At 41.3% G+C, this 15,787-nt stretch overlaps 1 protein-coding gene across 4 annotated transcripts in view; it reads left to right on the top strand.

Moving 5' to 3' along the window:
- BABAM2 (BRISC and BRCA1 A complex member 2) overlaps positions 1 to 15,787 on the top strand; it is a 401,243-nt gene that overhangs the window by 119,528 nt on the left and 265,928 nt on the right. For all 4 annotated transcript variants that reach the window (XM_032845827.1, XM_032845824.1, XM_032845825.1 and 1 more), the window contains exon 5: positions 3,348 to 3,542. In XM_032845827.1, the coding sequence (XP_032701718.1) occupies positions 3,348 to 3,542 (195 nt within the window). The remainder of the gene's footprint in view (positions 1 to 3,347; positions 3,543 to 15,787) is intronic.

The following is a 15,787-nucleotide window of genomic DNA, read 5'->3' as shown; positions in this document are numbered from 1 at the left end:
CCTTTGGCTCAGGTCATGATCCCAGGGTTCTGCGATCGAGCCCCGCGTCGGGCTCTCTGCTCCGCAGGGAGCCTGCTTCCTCCTCTCTCTCTCTCTGCCTTCCTCTCTGCCTACTTGTGATATATCGCTCTCTTTAAAAAAAAAAAAAAAAAAGATTTAAAAAAAAATTTTTCGGTTTTCATTTTTAATATAGTAAATTTAATCCGTATAATTTGTCTACACAGAAGCTCTTTGGTGTTCTCAATACTTCTTTTTTAAAGACTGTGAGAGGTTTCCAAGACCAAAATGTGTGAGAACCTTTGGTGTAGTGCTTAAGCAGGGACTTGGAGCCAAATTCCTTAAGTTTGAAACTCAACTTGATTGTTCAATAGCTCTGAATGAGATACTGAACCACTTTTGCCTTGTTTATAGGGTGGTGTAGTAATATACTTTATACAGTTGTGATACGGCCTAACTTGAATGTATGAAAAGTTCTTAGAATTTATATAGCACTTGGCAAGCTATATAATTATTAGCTGTTGAACATTGGTAGCGTAACATGTATTCTCTTTTGTTGTTGCTAAATTTCTAGCTTTCTAGAGATTGGGTGTTTGGGGGTATTAACACAGTCAGCTGTTATCAACAGAGTCCTATATCCACAGATGTCTTGTATCCACAACCTTTTCCATAATCCTTTTTCCTCCAAGTCAGTGGTTCTTTGCTGTGCATTCGAATCACTCCAGGGGCTTTAATTTAAAACAAACACCCCAACACCCAAGACCTCAAAGAGGGACCTCAGTTTAACCCATTTGAACGAAAATCAGAAGGGTTAGGGCCCAAGCCTTCGTATTTTGAAGGCTCTCTAGGTGATTCCATAGCAAAGACTGAAAACCACTTCTCTGGAGTCTGTCCCTTTGCCTGGAGGGTCTGCCTTTCCCTCCATGTTCTCCTGTATTGGAGCTGATTTCTCTCTCGCGTCCTTTATACCATTGTGTCTGGGGGTATGGTGGGGGTTCTCCTTGCTCTTCGGTGCTGCTACTGAGGAAATTGTCATTCCCCTTACCTTAAAATTTTCTGCATATATGATTTAAATGCATATAAATGATTCTTCTGAGCCAGGCATGCTTTTGGTGGAACTCCACACCTCGTCAGTCCCAGTTACAGACCACCTCTGTTCCCTTGGTTATAACCATCCTGTTCTCTGGCCATATCTCCTGTCTTTCCAGTTCATTCTTTCTAGTAGTTATCTGTAGTATGTTATCTCTTAAGAGTTATCAAATCCATTAGTCTTTTTATTAAGCCAGTAGCACTGGCTGTAGGATTAACTGCTGTGTTGACCTCATTGGAGGAGCAAACCTCACCGTAATGAGCATCAGCCTGTCAGGCCTTTATTACTTTTGTCATTCTTATTCTATTCACCATCCTTGAATTTGCAGCAGCCCTAGTTCAAGGTTATATATTTTCCCTATCAGTAAGCTGTTCCCCATGTAGTAATACCTAATGACCCACCAAACACAGGACCACTCACCCTGCCACCCTTTCACGAATTCTCACCTCCCTTACAAACTTGCTTGGCTTTTTCCTGGCTTGAGGTCCATGGTCCATAATTATAATCATTCTTTTGCAAACCCTCTAAGATCTTTGCCTCTCTTTCTTTCTGTTGTGCTCTTCTGGCAAAGTCCCAAGCTTTGTTAAATCCAAATTCCTCTCACTTCACGTTTGCACCCAGGCAGGGTAATTTATGCTAATTGGCCTCACTTAAAAACCATCCCTCTAACCTCAGTGGGGCTTTTAGTGCTATCTGGAATTCCTCCTACATTTCTCCAGTCCATTTATTCTACTAAATGACTCTTCTAAATGACTGTTTCATATTTTCTTCTCCAACTTCCAATATCCTTTCCTTCTTCCTGATTCCCATTTGATGACCTTCCTTTCTGTTTCAAGGAGAAAATAGAAGCTCTCTGGGGAGAACTGCCACACGTCCTGTCACCACACGAAACAACCTGCCTGCACTTATACTCATTCACTTGGTTTTTCCTCCCCTTCCTGTGGATGGGCTTTCTGTGCTCGTTTCTAAGGCCAGTCCTCTTGGAGATCCCATCCCTATCTACCTATATGGTCTCTTTCCTCCTGCTGTTCTGCTTCCCATCTCCACCTTACCACCCCCACCCCCTTCTCTACATGGACATCCCAGCAGACAACAAACATCTGAGCAAAACTTTCCCTTGACCCCATACTCCCCACTAGTTCCCAGTTTGAATTGTCTGCCCTAGCTATGTGCAATTTCTACCCATTCTTTTTTAAACACCTGATAGTCATGTTTTACATTACGAAAGAGCACCCGTTGAAGATGCTATTGATGGGTGTGTCCACATTACCAAAGAGCACCCGTTGAAGATGCTGTTGATGGGTGTGTCCCTGGGCCCAGGGGTCAGCTCTCAGACTTCCTTACCTCACCTTGTTAATGCCATTTCACACAGCTGATCGCCTCTTTCTCCTTGAACCACTCCCCTCCCTAGGCTTCTGGGATGCATGGTGTATGGTCCTCAGCAGCATTTACTACCATCCACTGATCTGTTTCATTTTTGTTAGTTTTCTTGTCCCACTAAAATGTAAGTTCCTGGAGAGCAAGGGCTTGGCTTGTTTTCTTTACTGCCTAGAACAGTGGCTGTTGCTTAATAATACGCTTTGATAGCTTTTGTTGAGTGAATGAATGTGAGCTTCACAATGACTATTGACCAGATCTTCCCCCATTCCCAGCTCCTTTCTTGCTTTTAAGCTGTCATGGCCATATCCTTCCTCTCTCTGAACCTCGCATTTCCTGATTTAGTTTCCCTCTTCTCTCCTCCATTAATATCATTTCCAGGCCAAACCATCACGGGTATGCTTATATTTCTGTGGGGCTCCAGTGTTTATAGAGTGTGTATTTATGTCTGATACTACAGATGCAGGTGGTCGGGGACCTGGGTTGAATGATGTTAGCATAGAATGCTGGATGTATGTGCAGATTGAAAAAAATTAAAATTGTAAAAGAATAAGAAGGAAATTAAGTCTTCTAGGGCTAAAATGATGGTCTTCCAGGATATCTAGGTTTCTTGTCTTACTTCTACACTGCTCTCCACTTTACTGTTTCAGTCTCCTCATGATGGAATTCCACCGTGATTTTTCTGCCAGGATTTGTAGAAGGCAGGAGAAGTCACCAAGCTCAAAAGACCCTTCTAACTTCAATTCTGAGTTTATTGCTAATTAAGAGTAATCTGTTCCTCTTAGATTTTTGTAAATTTTTCCTCTGTATTGCTGTGCTGATGTGATACTGGATTTGTATGAAAATTCCTTTTTAACTGGTCTTTTATTTATGGCTTCCACAGAACCTCGCCTCCTGGAATCCTTCAAATCCCGAATGTCTGTTGCTTGTGGTGAAGGAACTTGTGCAGCAATATCATCAATTCCAATGCAGCCGCCTCCGGGAGAGCTCCCGCCTCATGTTTGAGTACCAGACGTTACTGGAAGAGCCACAGTATGGAGAGAACATGGAAATTTATGCTGGGAAGAAAAACAACTGGGTAAGGTTTTTTTGTTTTGTTTTGTTTTGTTTTGTTTTTTTGTTTTTTGAGGATGGGCAATAAAGGCACTTCATCTGTAATAAAATAATTCAGATGTTCATTTACCATTTCTTTAGATAAACATGGTTTGGGTTGCCTACGTACATGCTCATACTTTAGAGCTTGAAGGGACTTGAGTGTTCATCTGGTTTATTATGTTCCTCAAAACGATCACCTGGAAAAGTTTGTGAAATTTGGAGGCTTCTGTGCTTAGCCCCAGATGTTCACGAGTCAGAGGGGAAGCCTCGGGGGCTGCCTGTATAACCAGGTCCCTTGGAGGTGCTGACACAGGTCACACAGGCCACATATTTGAGACACTGCCAAGTGCCCCTTCCTTTTTGGTATCGAACATCTCTCCCAGTCAGATAAGAGAGGTCAGTAACTCTGAAGGTAGCTAGCTTATATGGAGCCTTTTATAATCTCTTTTGGGAATTTCTCGACTTTGTAGGATCTTTTAAAGACATGAGTCGGGTCATAGCTGTCCTCTGCCCCGAACTTACATATAACTTTCTTTTTCTCATGTGATGAAGCCAAAGTCCCCCCCCGTGGCATAGATAGGCCCTACTTGCTTCCCTTTGCCACTGCCCTCCACCCATCATGGCTTCTCTACTTCATCTCTTTCCTCTCCTAGAAGTTTCCAACTCTGGCGTACTAGCACGCATGCTGGGCTGCAGATGCAGGGCGCTCCTGCCCTAGGGTCCCTGTGTAGCTTTCCCTTGTTGGGCATCTTCCCCCTAGATATTCTCATGGCTGGTACCCTTTCTTTTTAGTTTTCACTCATATGTTGTATTCTCTGTGGTGCCTGTGTTAATATCTCCCCCCCTCCTTTTTAAAAAGTAGACTCCATGCTGAGCTCCCAGGGTCCTGAGATCAAGATCTGAGTTGAGATCAAGAGTCAGTCACTTAACCGACTGAGCCACCTAGGCGTCCCAACACCCCCAATTTTCTTAAATAGCTTCTTTGAGGTAAAATTTACATACCATAAATTCCTGGGTTTTAAGTGTCCAGTTCAGTGATTTTTTTAACACATTTGCCAAGTTGAGCCACCACCACCACAATCCATTTTGAGAATGATTCCATCACTCCGATGAGATCACTCATGCTCGTTTATGGTTAATTCTCTTCCTACTCCAACCCAAGAGAAAGTAGGAACTACTAAACTACTTTCTCTCTGTGTAGATTTTTTTCATACAGTGGTGTCATTTAATATGTGGTCTTCTGTGGCTGGCTTCTATCACACCACAGCTTCTCCTGTGGTGTAGTGTGTGTCGTACCATGTTTTGTTTATCCATTTACCTAATGAACGATGGACATTGGGGTTGTTTCTGCTTTTTGATGCTCATGAATAAAACTGCTACAAACATTCACATGCAAGTCTTTGTAACAACCCCCCCCCCCGCTTTTAAAAAAGATTTTATTTATTTATTTGAGAGAGAGAGAACACAAGCAATGGGGTGTGGGGGTGAGAAGGGCAGAGGAAGAGGGAGAAGCAGACTCTCCGCTGAGCAGGGAGCCTGATGCGGGGCTCAATCTCAGGATCCTGAGATCATGACTTGAGCTGGAAGGCAGTTGCTTAACCGACCGAGGCACCCAGGCGCCCTGCTTAACACCCCTTTTTAAAATCATGTCTCCCACACCTCTACCTTTACTCTGCTCTGCTTTTTTTTTGCATCTCATTTTAACATACACACAATTAGCCTATTGTATTCATATATAGTGCTGCATAAAGTAACGATTCCAGAATTCAGAGGCTTCAGACAACATTTATTATCATAGTTTTTGTTTGTCAGGAATCTGTATAGACCCTCTGCTTCAGGGTCCCTGATAAGCTGAACTCAAGGTATTGGCCAGGACTGTGTCACCTCGAGTCTCAGCTGAAGGTGGGTCCATTCTAAGTTCATTCTTGTGGTTGTTGGTACCATTTAGTTCCCTGTGGGCCTTTGGATTGAGGGTCTTGGTTCAGCGCTGGCTGTTGGCTGGAACTGCCCTTAGCTCCTTGCCTCTTCATAGACCTCCTCCACGGGGCGGCTCGCAAGATGGCGGCTGGCTTCCCCAGAGCAAGCAAGCGGGAGTGTGTGAGTAAGGCAGACGTCACAGTCTTTATGACCTGATCTTGAAAGTGACGTCTCATCACATTTGCTGTGTTCTGTTTGTTAAGTCCAGTCAATATGCGGGGGGGACGTACATGAGAGGGTGAATACCAGGGGCCATCGGGAGCCCCTTAGAAGCAGCCTACCTCCCTCATTTATTGTTTGTTGTTTGTCTTTCCCCACTGGAATGTAAAATTTCAGGAAGGCAGGGATCTCTGCTCTGTTCACTGTTGTATCGGAAACGCCTAGAGCAGTACCTGCCACGTTGTTCAGTTTCTATAAACATTGTTGAATGAATGAATGAATAAACCTGATTTGAATGAATGAATGAATAACCTAGTTAATTTAATCATAGAGTAACTTTTAGGTTCCCTTCTCTATCTTAACTCTTTCAGGTTTCACTTAGTCTTCCTTCTCTTTAAGTTAAATATGCTTCCTCCCATTTTATTCTTCAGCCTTTTCTTAAAGGACATGTTTCCTAAGGTCTGATACGTGATTAATGCCTTTGAATCAGTATGTCTAAAATTGATTGTTACAAATCATCTTGTTTGTTCAGTTCAAGGTTTTTTAAAAAAATTATTTTGTTTATGTTACTGTGGTAAAAGACAAGTAAAATTAAATTTACCACTTCATTATTTCTGAGTATACAGTTCAATAGTGTCGAGTATCTTCACAGTGTTGTGCAATGTATCAGTAGAGCTTTCCCATCTTGCAGATTTGAAACTCTGGACCCATGAAGTACCAATTCCCCTTCCTTCTAGCCCTTGGCAACTACCTTTCTACTTTCTGTTTCTGTCATTTTGAGTTTTTTAGATTCTTCCAACAAATGGGATCATGCAGCATTTGTCCTTTTGTGACTGGCTTATTTCATTTAGCATAATGCCTTTGAGATTCACGCAGGTTGTAGTATGTGACAAATTTCATTCCTTTTTAAGATTGCGTAGTATTCCATTGGAAGTATATACACATATTGTTTATCCATTTACCCATTGACGGACATATGAGTTGCTTCCACCTCTTGGCTGTTGTGAACAATGCTGCACTGTGTAAGGGTGTGATAATATGTCTGCAAGATCCTGCTTTGAATTCTTTTGATTATATCCCCAAGAGCGGGATTGCTGGTTCATATTGCCAATGCTATTTTTAAGTTTTGAAAAACCTCTTTACTATTTTTCAGAATGGCCGCACCATTTTCAGTTTCCACCAACAGTGCAGAGTTTAAGGCTTTAAACTATTGATGATTTTGCATCTTGAATCTGTTCCCATGGATAGTCAGGAAAACTTTGTTGAACTTAGTCTGTCCTCTTATCATAGCATTTTTCTTATTAAATAATCATCTTTGTTCTCCAAAAACAGATGTTAGGTTAATTTGGCATGACTTCTTGGTGAACCTGTGTTGTCTTTAGTGCTGATAGACTCATTTGAAAACGGGAATCACTGTCAGAACTAATTGGTCTTTAGTTTTTAGGATTTTCCTTCCCACCCGATTCACCCTTTGAATATTAAGGCTGAATTTAAATATATCCAGTTTTGTGGCACATTTTCTGATCTAAAAGTTTTTAAATTACAGTTGACCCTTGAACCACATGGTGGTGAGGGCACCATCTCACCCCTTCTACCCCCACCACGCAGTCAAAAATCCACGTATAACTTTGGACTTCTCCAGAGCTTAACTACTAGTAGCCTACTGCTGACGGGATGCCTCACTACTAACATGAAAGGTCGATTATATACTGTTTTCTTAACAGTAAAGAAAATGTTATTGAGAAAATCTTAAGGAAGAGAAAATACATTTATAGTCCTGTACTGTATTTATAAAAAAAAAAAAATCCTTATAAATGGACCCATGCAGTTAGAACCTGTGTTGTTCAAGGGTCAACCTTATTTTCATTGGCTCAGCTAATACTTGACTTGTAGTCCATCTAGATGTTGAAGTTTCAGTTCATTTAAGGCAGCTAGAGAGTTTAAATTTATCTTGTTTTGAAAACTTTGTATTTAATGTGAACTGATTCTTCATTCTTCGCCTAAAAAGCCGACTACTGCTATACTTACCCCAGTTTATTTTGATTTGCTGTTGAGTAATTTGTAAGCATTAGGGCAAATGGGTATGGATTCCGGGGAAGTAAAGAAACTGAGAATCCCATAACAAGGCAAGGTTAGAGGTTAAGCTTCCGGGAGAGCAGGCTTAGGAGGGCCTAGTAGAAGTGGGAGCCGAGACTACAGAAATGAAAAGGTAGGCATAGGAGTTAATCACTGGTCAAGGAATAGAGTATAAAGGTGTCTTGAGAGATGAAATGCATTCAAGTTTGGCAGACTGGTTCAAGAATGCATTAAAGGGCAATGTGCTAATGGAATCCAAGACTAGACCAAGAACCCGGGCAATAAACACAGGGCCCTGGAAGAAAGCAAGGAACTTGATTTTGAGTTTTGAGCCAAGATTTTTTGAACCTGGGACGTATGAGTTTCCTTTTGCTCCTCTCTAAAAAACTACCATGAACTTGGTGGCTTAAAACTACACAGATTTATTATTGTTACAGTTCTGGAGACCAGAAGTCTGCAGTGGGTCTCCTTGGGCTAAAGTCAAGGTGTCGGCAAGGCAGTGCTTCTTCTGGAGACTCTAGGGGAGACTGTTTCAGGGTACTCAAGAAATTGGCAGATGTGCTCTCAGAGGTATCTTTGAGAAACTGGAGAAGCAGAAAGATCCTAGAAGACTGTAGAAAGTAAAAATGTTGTGGAGATTTTTAAAAAGAATTACACTCAGGTCTTTTATGTGAATGATTTGCAATTTTTTTTTTAAAGATTTATTTATTTGACAGGGAGAGAGAGAAAGAGAGAGAGAAAGAGAGAGAGAGCACACACAAGCAGGGGAAGTGGCTGGCAGAAGGAGAGGGAGAAGCAGGATGCCTGATGGATGTGGGGCCCCATCAGGGACCCTGGGATCATGACCTGAGTTGAAGGCAGACAAGTTTGAGCCACCGAGGCACTGCGTGATTCGCAAACATTTAAATAAGAATGCAGTGGTTGGAACCTCAGTTGGGTAACCAAGAAACAGTCATGGCAGTTTAATTTTACCCTTTGAAGGAAGGTAGATATCGTTGACTTAGATTATCTCATTATCAATAAAGCATTCTGTCATTCTTCCTTAGGATTCTACTGACTGTAAGTTCCTCTCTTGGTTGTTTTGAATCGTTGGAAGAGCTACACCTAAAAGATTGCATGTAACTCTTATTAGCCATTAGGTGTCTTGTGGAATGTCACAGGGCTTTTCTTTTAACCCTGTTGTGGGTTGTTGTTGTTGTTTTTTTTTTTTTTTGGTGGTTCACTGTTTTATTAGGACATTGAAAAGCATGCTTTTCAAATTTTCTGTAACAGAGTTTGAAAAGGTAGTTATTATGAAAGACTGCAGAATCTATTTAAAATTAATTTTATATTTTTATGCACTGGAATGCTGCAGCAACCCCCCAGGATGCAGTTTGGTAGGGCTAAGCCAGTGCTTGACTAATGTCCATTTACGGAAAGTCTCCTCTGCTAGTTTTGGGTAAAAAAGAGTAAGCCTCCCCAAAAAGGGGTAGCCTAAAAAAGTTTTGGGTAAAAAGTATACCAGTCACAGCTTTTGCTCTTGAGGATGTCAAAAATCCAGTTGAGGGGTGCCTGGGTGGCTCAGTGGGCTAAAGGGTTAAAGCCTCTGCCTTCAGCGCAGGTCATGATCTCAGGGTCCTGGGATTGAGCCCCACATCGGGCTCTCTGCTCAGCGGGGAGCCTGCTTCCCTTCCTCTCTCTCTGCCTGCCTCTCTGCCTACTTGTGGTCTCTCTCTCTCTGTCAAATAAATAAATAAAATCTTAAAAAAAAATCCGGTTGAGAAGACTCAATATGCATTTGTAAAAAAATGAAATAGCAGCGCTGGATAGATGGTCTGAAGTGGGAGTACAGCCTGTAGAAAAATGTAGTAGACCTAGTCACCAAGGAATGAAGTGACTATGGAGAGCTGTCCCCAATGAACTAGACCTGGCGGAGGCCACAGGGGAAGGGGACACAGCATGTTGGTGGAGGAGGGCAGTAGGCAGTGGCTGGAGAATAACTTAGGGGCGTGACGTGCACGGGGAGCAAGAATCGTAAACACACATATACGACTGGCTTACTTATCAGTAAATCACATCTCTTCTCTCTCTTTCTAAAGATTTTATTTATTTATTTAGAGAGTGTGCACATGCGCATTTTGGGGAGGGGGCTAGGGGGAGAGGGGGAGAGAGAATCCTCAGGCAGACTACCTGCTGAGCGAGGAGGCCGATGTTTGGCTCAAAACCCTGAGATCGTGGTCTGAGCCGAAATCAAGAGCTGAGCCACTGGGCGCCCACATCTGTTATCTCTTATTGGAATATTGAAGCCTGAAGACTTTTTGTATGAAATAAATGGATGTTTATGAATTAAAACATTTAATGTGCTCTCCAAATAAAACACTGTGAGATCAATATGTTCTTCCTGGCCTAAGTGTAAATCCATTTATTTTGGATCCGACTAGCCCATCTGATAAATACTCTTGGTGATGGTCTAAGACTGAGCACAATTATTTAATACCTTTGGATTACAAAATGCGATATTCTTTTGAGAGGGTGAGGACTGCTTGTCATCAATGAAAATTTCTTTCTGCCACATATATTTACGTTCTTAACTTTCCACTTCTGTTCTAAAAGTGTGAGGCTCTTAAAAACCTGAGATGCCTCTTCCGTGGTACTATCACCTGGCAAAAGGAAAATTTTAACAGCCGTGGAGAAGATGGAGAGGGCTCTGATCTCCTGTCAGCCGTCTGACAAGCCTGCTAACTTGAAATTCCCTCCATTCCACCTCAAAAACACTCTTTTTTACCCCCAAACTTCCATCTAGAAGGTTTCAGCCAGTGCCCACTTGAAAGTACCATTTTTAAGAAAACCAACAAACACCCTTTGTTCTTAGCCTTTATCTTTTTATGAAGTCATTTGTCTTACTGGCTTGCCCATCTCCTTGAATGAGTAGATGTTAGTTTTGAACGTTGTATTCCTTATCTCTGGTGGTTTTATAATTTTTAGTAAGCATTGTTCTTTTTCATCCGGAGAAAACAGATGATACGTTGAAATTGGAAGCTTTTGTGTCCAGAATGAACAATTCTCATGTGCCTGCATGGTCAGGGTTATTTTTAAGGTATATTTATTTATTTAGAAATAACTATAGATTCATAAGAGGTTTTAAAATAGTACAGAGGTCTTGCATACCCTTCACCCAATTTCCTCCAGTGGTTGCATTTTACATATTGATAGTACAGTATGGAAACTAAGAAATTGACCTTGGCACAATGTATGTGTAATGCCATTTACCACATGCCTCATTTCCTGTAACTACCACTGCAGGTGAGACATAGAATTATTCCATCACCACAAAATTACCTGCTGCCTCTTTGAGCAGAGTTAGTTTTAAGATTAGAATGTTAATTTTGATGAATGCCACGATATAAGCTACAGGTGTTAAAATCATATATACTGTGTCGATCCACCCTATCAAAATAAGGGTGCATTATCAGTTTTGTCAATGGGTAAAGTCTAAGGTCTCATTTTATATTACATATATCAACTGCCTTGCCAGGATTTCCTGCATGGGTCTGTTGTATCTTAAAGAACCAGTGTTTGTAAATTGTAACAAAGCACAGTTAAGAAATTTGTGATTTTTTTTCCCCCCTTTGGCTTTTAATTCCCAGAACTCAAAGTTAGTTTATCATACCTAATATTTTGATCAGAGACATTTTTCTTTCCTGCTATGAAGTCAGTGTTTTGAGATGTTCCACAACCACATGTTTTCACATTTTTTACATATTAAAGAATACCAGTGGGTGATCTGTGAGGGTTTTGGCAACATATTTTTTCCTTTTGTGGGTATTTTCTTAATAATGACATATACTTATATAATGGAGAATGTGAAGAAGTTATCTTTTTTGTTGTTGTTGTTGTTATTGTAGTTGACCCCAAATCCCAGTAAGATTTTAGAAATCTGTGACTTATAAATTAAGCTCTGGCAGTATTTAAGAATATTGTGCAGAAAAGAAAGGACCCATTCCATGAGGAGCTCCTCATTTGACTTAATGACCCAGGCTTCTGTCATCTCATCCTGCTGTGGTTACGTTTGAGGGGAAGGTGTATGAGGTTGGTTAAAAAAATAAACTGAGGTATATTAAAATTTTTAAGAATTGGAGCACATTCTACTGACCAAAGCTAGGGGGCAGGGTTTTTGTAGCGAAGACAGAGAAGCAAAGCAGGGGACTTATTTGACTGGCTGTAGCCTAAGGGGTTGCATTACTTGGGAAAGCCCAGTTGACTGTTTGTGACTGATTGTTCTTCTTAATTTGGAGGCATTTATAGGAAATGATTGGCTTAGATTTCAGTTTGCTTAAGTCAGCTACCACGGCATGAGAGCTCACTCCGTCTGGCGGCCTCCTTGGCTGATTACTTCTCTAGCAGCGTGTGTTAGAGTGTAAAGTCCTGCAGAGCAGAGGCCCGTATACATAGGAAATGTATTGGAGAGAGAGTGTTCTGGAAAGCGGGAGCTTCAGATTCTAATTGTGTCATTAGTTTTGTGTGTGTGTGTAACTAGGTTTTTTCCCTGTGTCACTTTCCTGGAGGTAACCCTTGACACAAAGATAAATGAGATCCTGTGTGTGGGAAGCAAACAGAATTAAGCAAACATGGAGTTATGTAATACAAAGTATTATTATTATCATTAGCCTTGTCTTGTAAATAGTTGAAGTGAATTATGATAGGTAGGGGCTCCATAAATTCTAGGTTAGTGGTTATTCCCGGATTATCTCTGAAAGTGCTGTTAATCGGAAAGTCCCTCATGTGAATTAGTAGAGGTTGGTGTCACTAAGATGCAGATAAGGAATGGAAAGCAAGGTGAAAGGGAAAGTTCCTATTTAAGAGGGAGAAAGGGGTGCTTATCTTTACAGGACCAGTTCTGATGGAGTTCTGAGCCTGGGAGAGCAGACTGTAGGTTATCAGGAATGTAAGTGGAGAAAACAAAGTAAAGACAGTAGGTTTAGACGTTTTTGGAGAAGGGAGGAAAAGTCATATTATCTGGAAGGGGCAGTGGGGTCCCATGATCACCCCCTACTAATTGGATGACACGTATCCACCTTCCTGTGAGGAATGTGCCAGGGTCATGGTATTTGGTGGCTCAAGTAGGTCTTCAGGCATTTGTGACCATGATCATCTAACTGAATGTGGGGATTAGTATTGATGGAGCAATGTCTAAAGCTGTGCCGCCCAGCGTAAGAGCCGCTACCATACTTGCAAGGTTACTCCAAATTGACATCTACGCAAACGTAAAATACATACCAGAATTCCAAGAAGTCATACAAAAATGATCTCCTTAATAACTGTTATATTGTTTACCTGTGGAGATGAGAATATTTTGGATATATTGGGATATAGTATTCAAAGTGATTTCACTTGTTTCTCTTACCTTTTTAAATGTGGCTATGAGAAAATATTAAACATCTTAAAGTACTCATGTATGTGTACACCACATTTGTGTGTTGTACCATCTTTCTCTTGGAGAGCACTGGTCCAGAAAGGTGGGAGAGGAGGGCCAGAGTGCTAAGAGAGGGATCAGAATATCTGGGGGACCCGGAAACATGTGGCCTCTTCCCATCCCGCCACGAGGATGGAGTAGGTGTTGTGGCGATGCCAGTCAGCCTTCTGTGTGTAGCAGGACATCCCAGGGGCTTCTCTCATAATCCCTGTTGAATTGACGCCGCTTGGGAGTTACGGCCTAAAGGCATTTGACTTGTAGACTGGGGTAAACTTGCACTTGCTCCTTTGAAAAGGGTGTAGTGTGGTAGTCAGCTGTGTTACACACGCTTCTAGAACTGACAGATTTGTTTTTGTTGTTAACACATGGAACTATTAGGAGTTGAACATGATTTAAAATAAATGAACCCACGACAGGGGCTCACAGTTTTGTTGTGTTCGTAATGGATTTGTTAACACCGAATCTTAACCTGTACGTCAGTCGGCGTACTTAGGATCTTGTTAGCGGTAGTTTGTATCTCAGATTTTGACTTCATTCCTAAGAAGTAGTATGTGTGTATACCTAATTTAGAGACCTTAAAGGTGAATATGATAGCTTTTCCAGTGTTATTGACATGTAAAAGGAATTTTGTTATTTTTTTAAATAATAGTACCAGTAGGAAATTCAGGCTTCTTTAAGTAGCAAGGTGCATCGAGTGGAAAAGACCTGTTTTATGGAGGCATGTGAAACACAAAGGACATCCTTTCCATTTCCTTTGCCTGTACCTTATGGAGCATCGTCTGAAGAAGGACTGGAATCATGCCTCGTGCCACTCCCCACCCCGCCCCACCCCTGCTTCTGTTTGGGAGGCCACGTGTTTGTTCTGAAACCTTGGGTGCCCTGCTGCATCTCCTCCTTGGCCATGTAGATATAGGGAGCACCCTTTACACAGCTTTCTCAGCGTTGAAAGGGATCTACAAGGGTCTTTAAAGGACCAGATGCTTTCTTTCCATGTAGTAAGAGGAAAAAGGTGAAGGACCTGTTATACGAAGTGTGCTATCAGGAAAACGTCAGACTATTTTATGGCTTTGGGAGTGTGAACATATAACTTAAGCCCCCCCTTCCTAAAAATGTTTCCTAGTTTTTCAGTTATTTTCAGTGAATTTATGGTGCCGCTAACTCTCTTACTGTAATGAAGCATGGAGGTCGTATTGACTAGGTCAGAAGGCACAGAAGCCAAACACAGTTCTTGCCTGGGAATGTGGAGTCAGCACAGAGAAAGTGAGGCTGGTTTCCTTATGAGTAACCGGCGGGTCACACGTACATTTTTTCTCATGTTATCTAGTCAGAAGAATCAGAGAGTGGTAGGTACAGAGAAAGTAAGAAGAAGCAGAAAGCGAGCAGAGATAAGACAAGGAGAAACTGCTGAGGGTTTTCAAGTCTTTCGAACTGAGGCTGGGCTGTGTTTTTAGTCTTAGATTCCATGAGATACTGCATAGCGTTTTAAGAAATTATCTTTCTTCTGCTCAGGTGAGTTTGAAATGGAATTCTGTCACCTAAAATGCAGAGTCCTAACTCACTTACTTCCAAAAACATGTGCTGAATATCCCTGTCAGAGCATCACATCATAGTATTTTGTTCGTCTACTCAGAGGAGAATTTAAGCTCCGTGAGGCCAGAGACTGTATTTTGTTTGTCTTAAGATCTCCATCACCTAACCCGGCACCTGGCACAGTAGGTGTTCAGTAAATATTTGTTGAATGAATGAAGGATTGAGTATGTGAATTATGAACATCTCAATGTGTACACATTTAATTTGAAGATTCCCTTTTTAAAAGATTTTATTTATTTGAGAGAGAGTGGATTTGAGCAAGGGGAGGGTCAGAAGGAGAGAGGGAGAGAGAGAGAATCTGAAGCAGACTCCACCCTCAGCACGGTCCCTGATTCAGGGCTCACCCTCACGACCTTGAAATCATGACCTGAGCTGAAACAGGAGTAGGATGCTCAACCGAATGAGCCACCCAGGCGCCCCTGCAAATTCCTTTTTAAAAGTTTTTGAGTAGGTAATGTATTCATATTGTTGAAAAATCAAAATCTGTTAAAATATATGAAGTGAAAAGTCTCTCTCCCATCATTGTCTTGTGTCCACCCAAATCAGAGCCACCGTCCTTTTCCTCCTCCACCCCAGGTGAGCACCGGTATAGCTTTTTTCTAGTGTACCTTTTCAGAGTTTCTATATGCACATAAAAGGAAGTACAAATATATATATATATTCCCCTCTTTCAATGCATATGGTAACGTATATTATATACCATGTTTGGCATCTTGCTTTTGACCTAACATAGCTTAGGGATTTTTTTTCCAAATATAGGGAGCGCCTTCATTCTTGTACCTGTCATTTTGCATGTGTTCAAGTATGTCTTATTATCAAGTAAGATAAATAACTAGAAGAGGAATTGCTAGATCAAAGATTATGTGTGTTTATAATTTTAATCTCTAAAATGCCCTCCATAAAGTTCATATTAATAATTTATTAATCCAGCAGCAATATATAAAAGTGATTATTTCTTCACAGTGTTGTCAACA

The sequence above is a fragment of the Lontra canadensis genome, unplaced genomic scaffold (assembly GCF_010015895.1).
Source record: "Lontra canadensis isolate GAN:19392208 unplaced genomic scaffold, GSC_riverotter_1.0 scaffold170, whole genome shotgun sequence".
NCBI lineage: Eukaryota > Metazoa > Chordata > Mammalia > Carnivora > Mustelidae > Lontra > Lontra canadensis.
The sequence above is the reverse complement of the archived record's forward strand: the minus strand, read 5'-3'. Positions and strand labels throughout refer to the sequence as shown.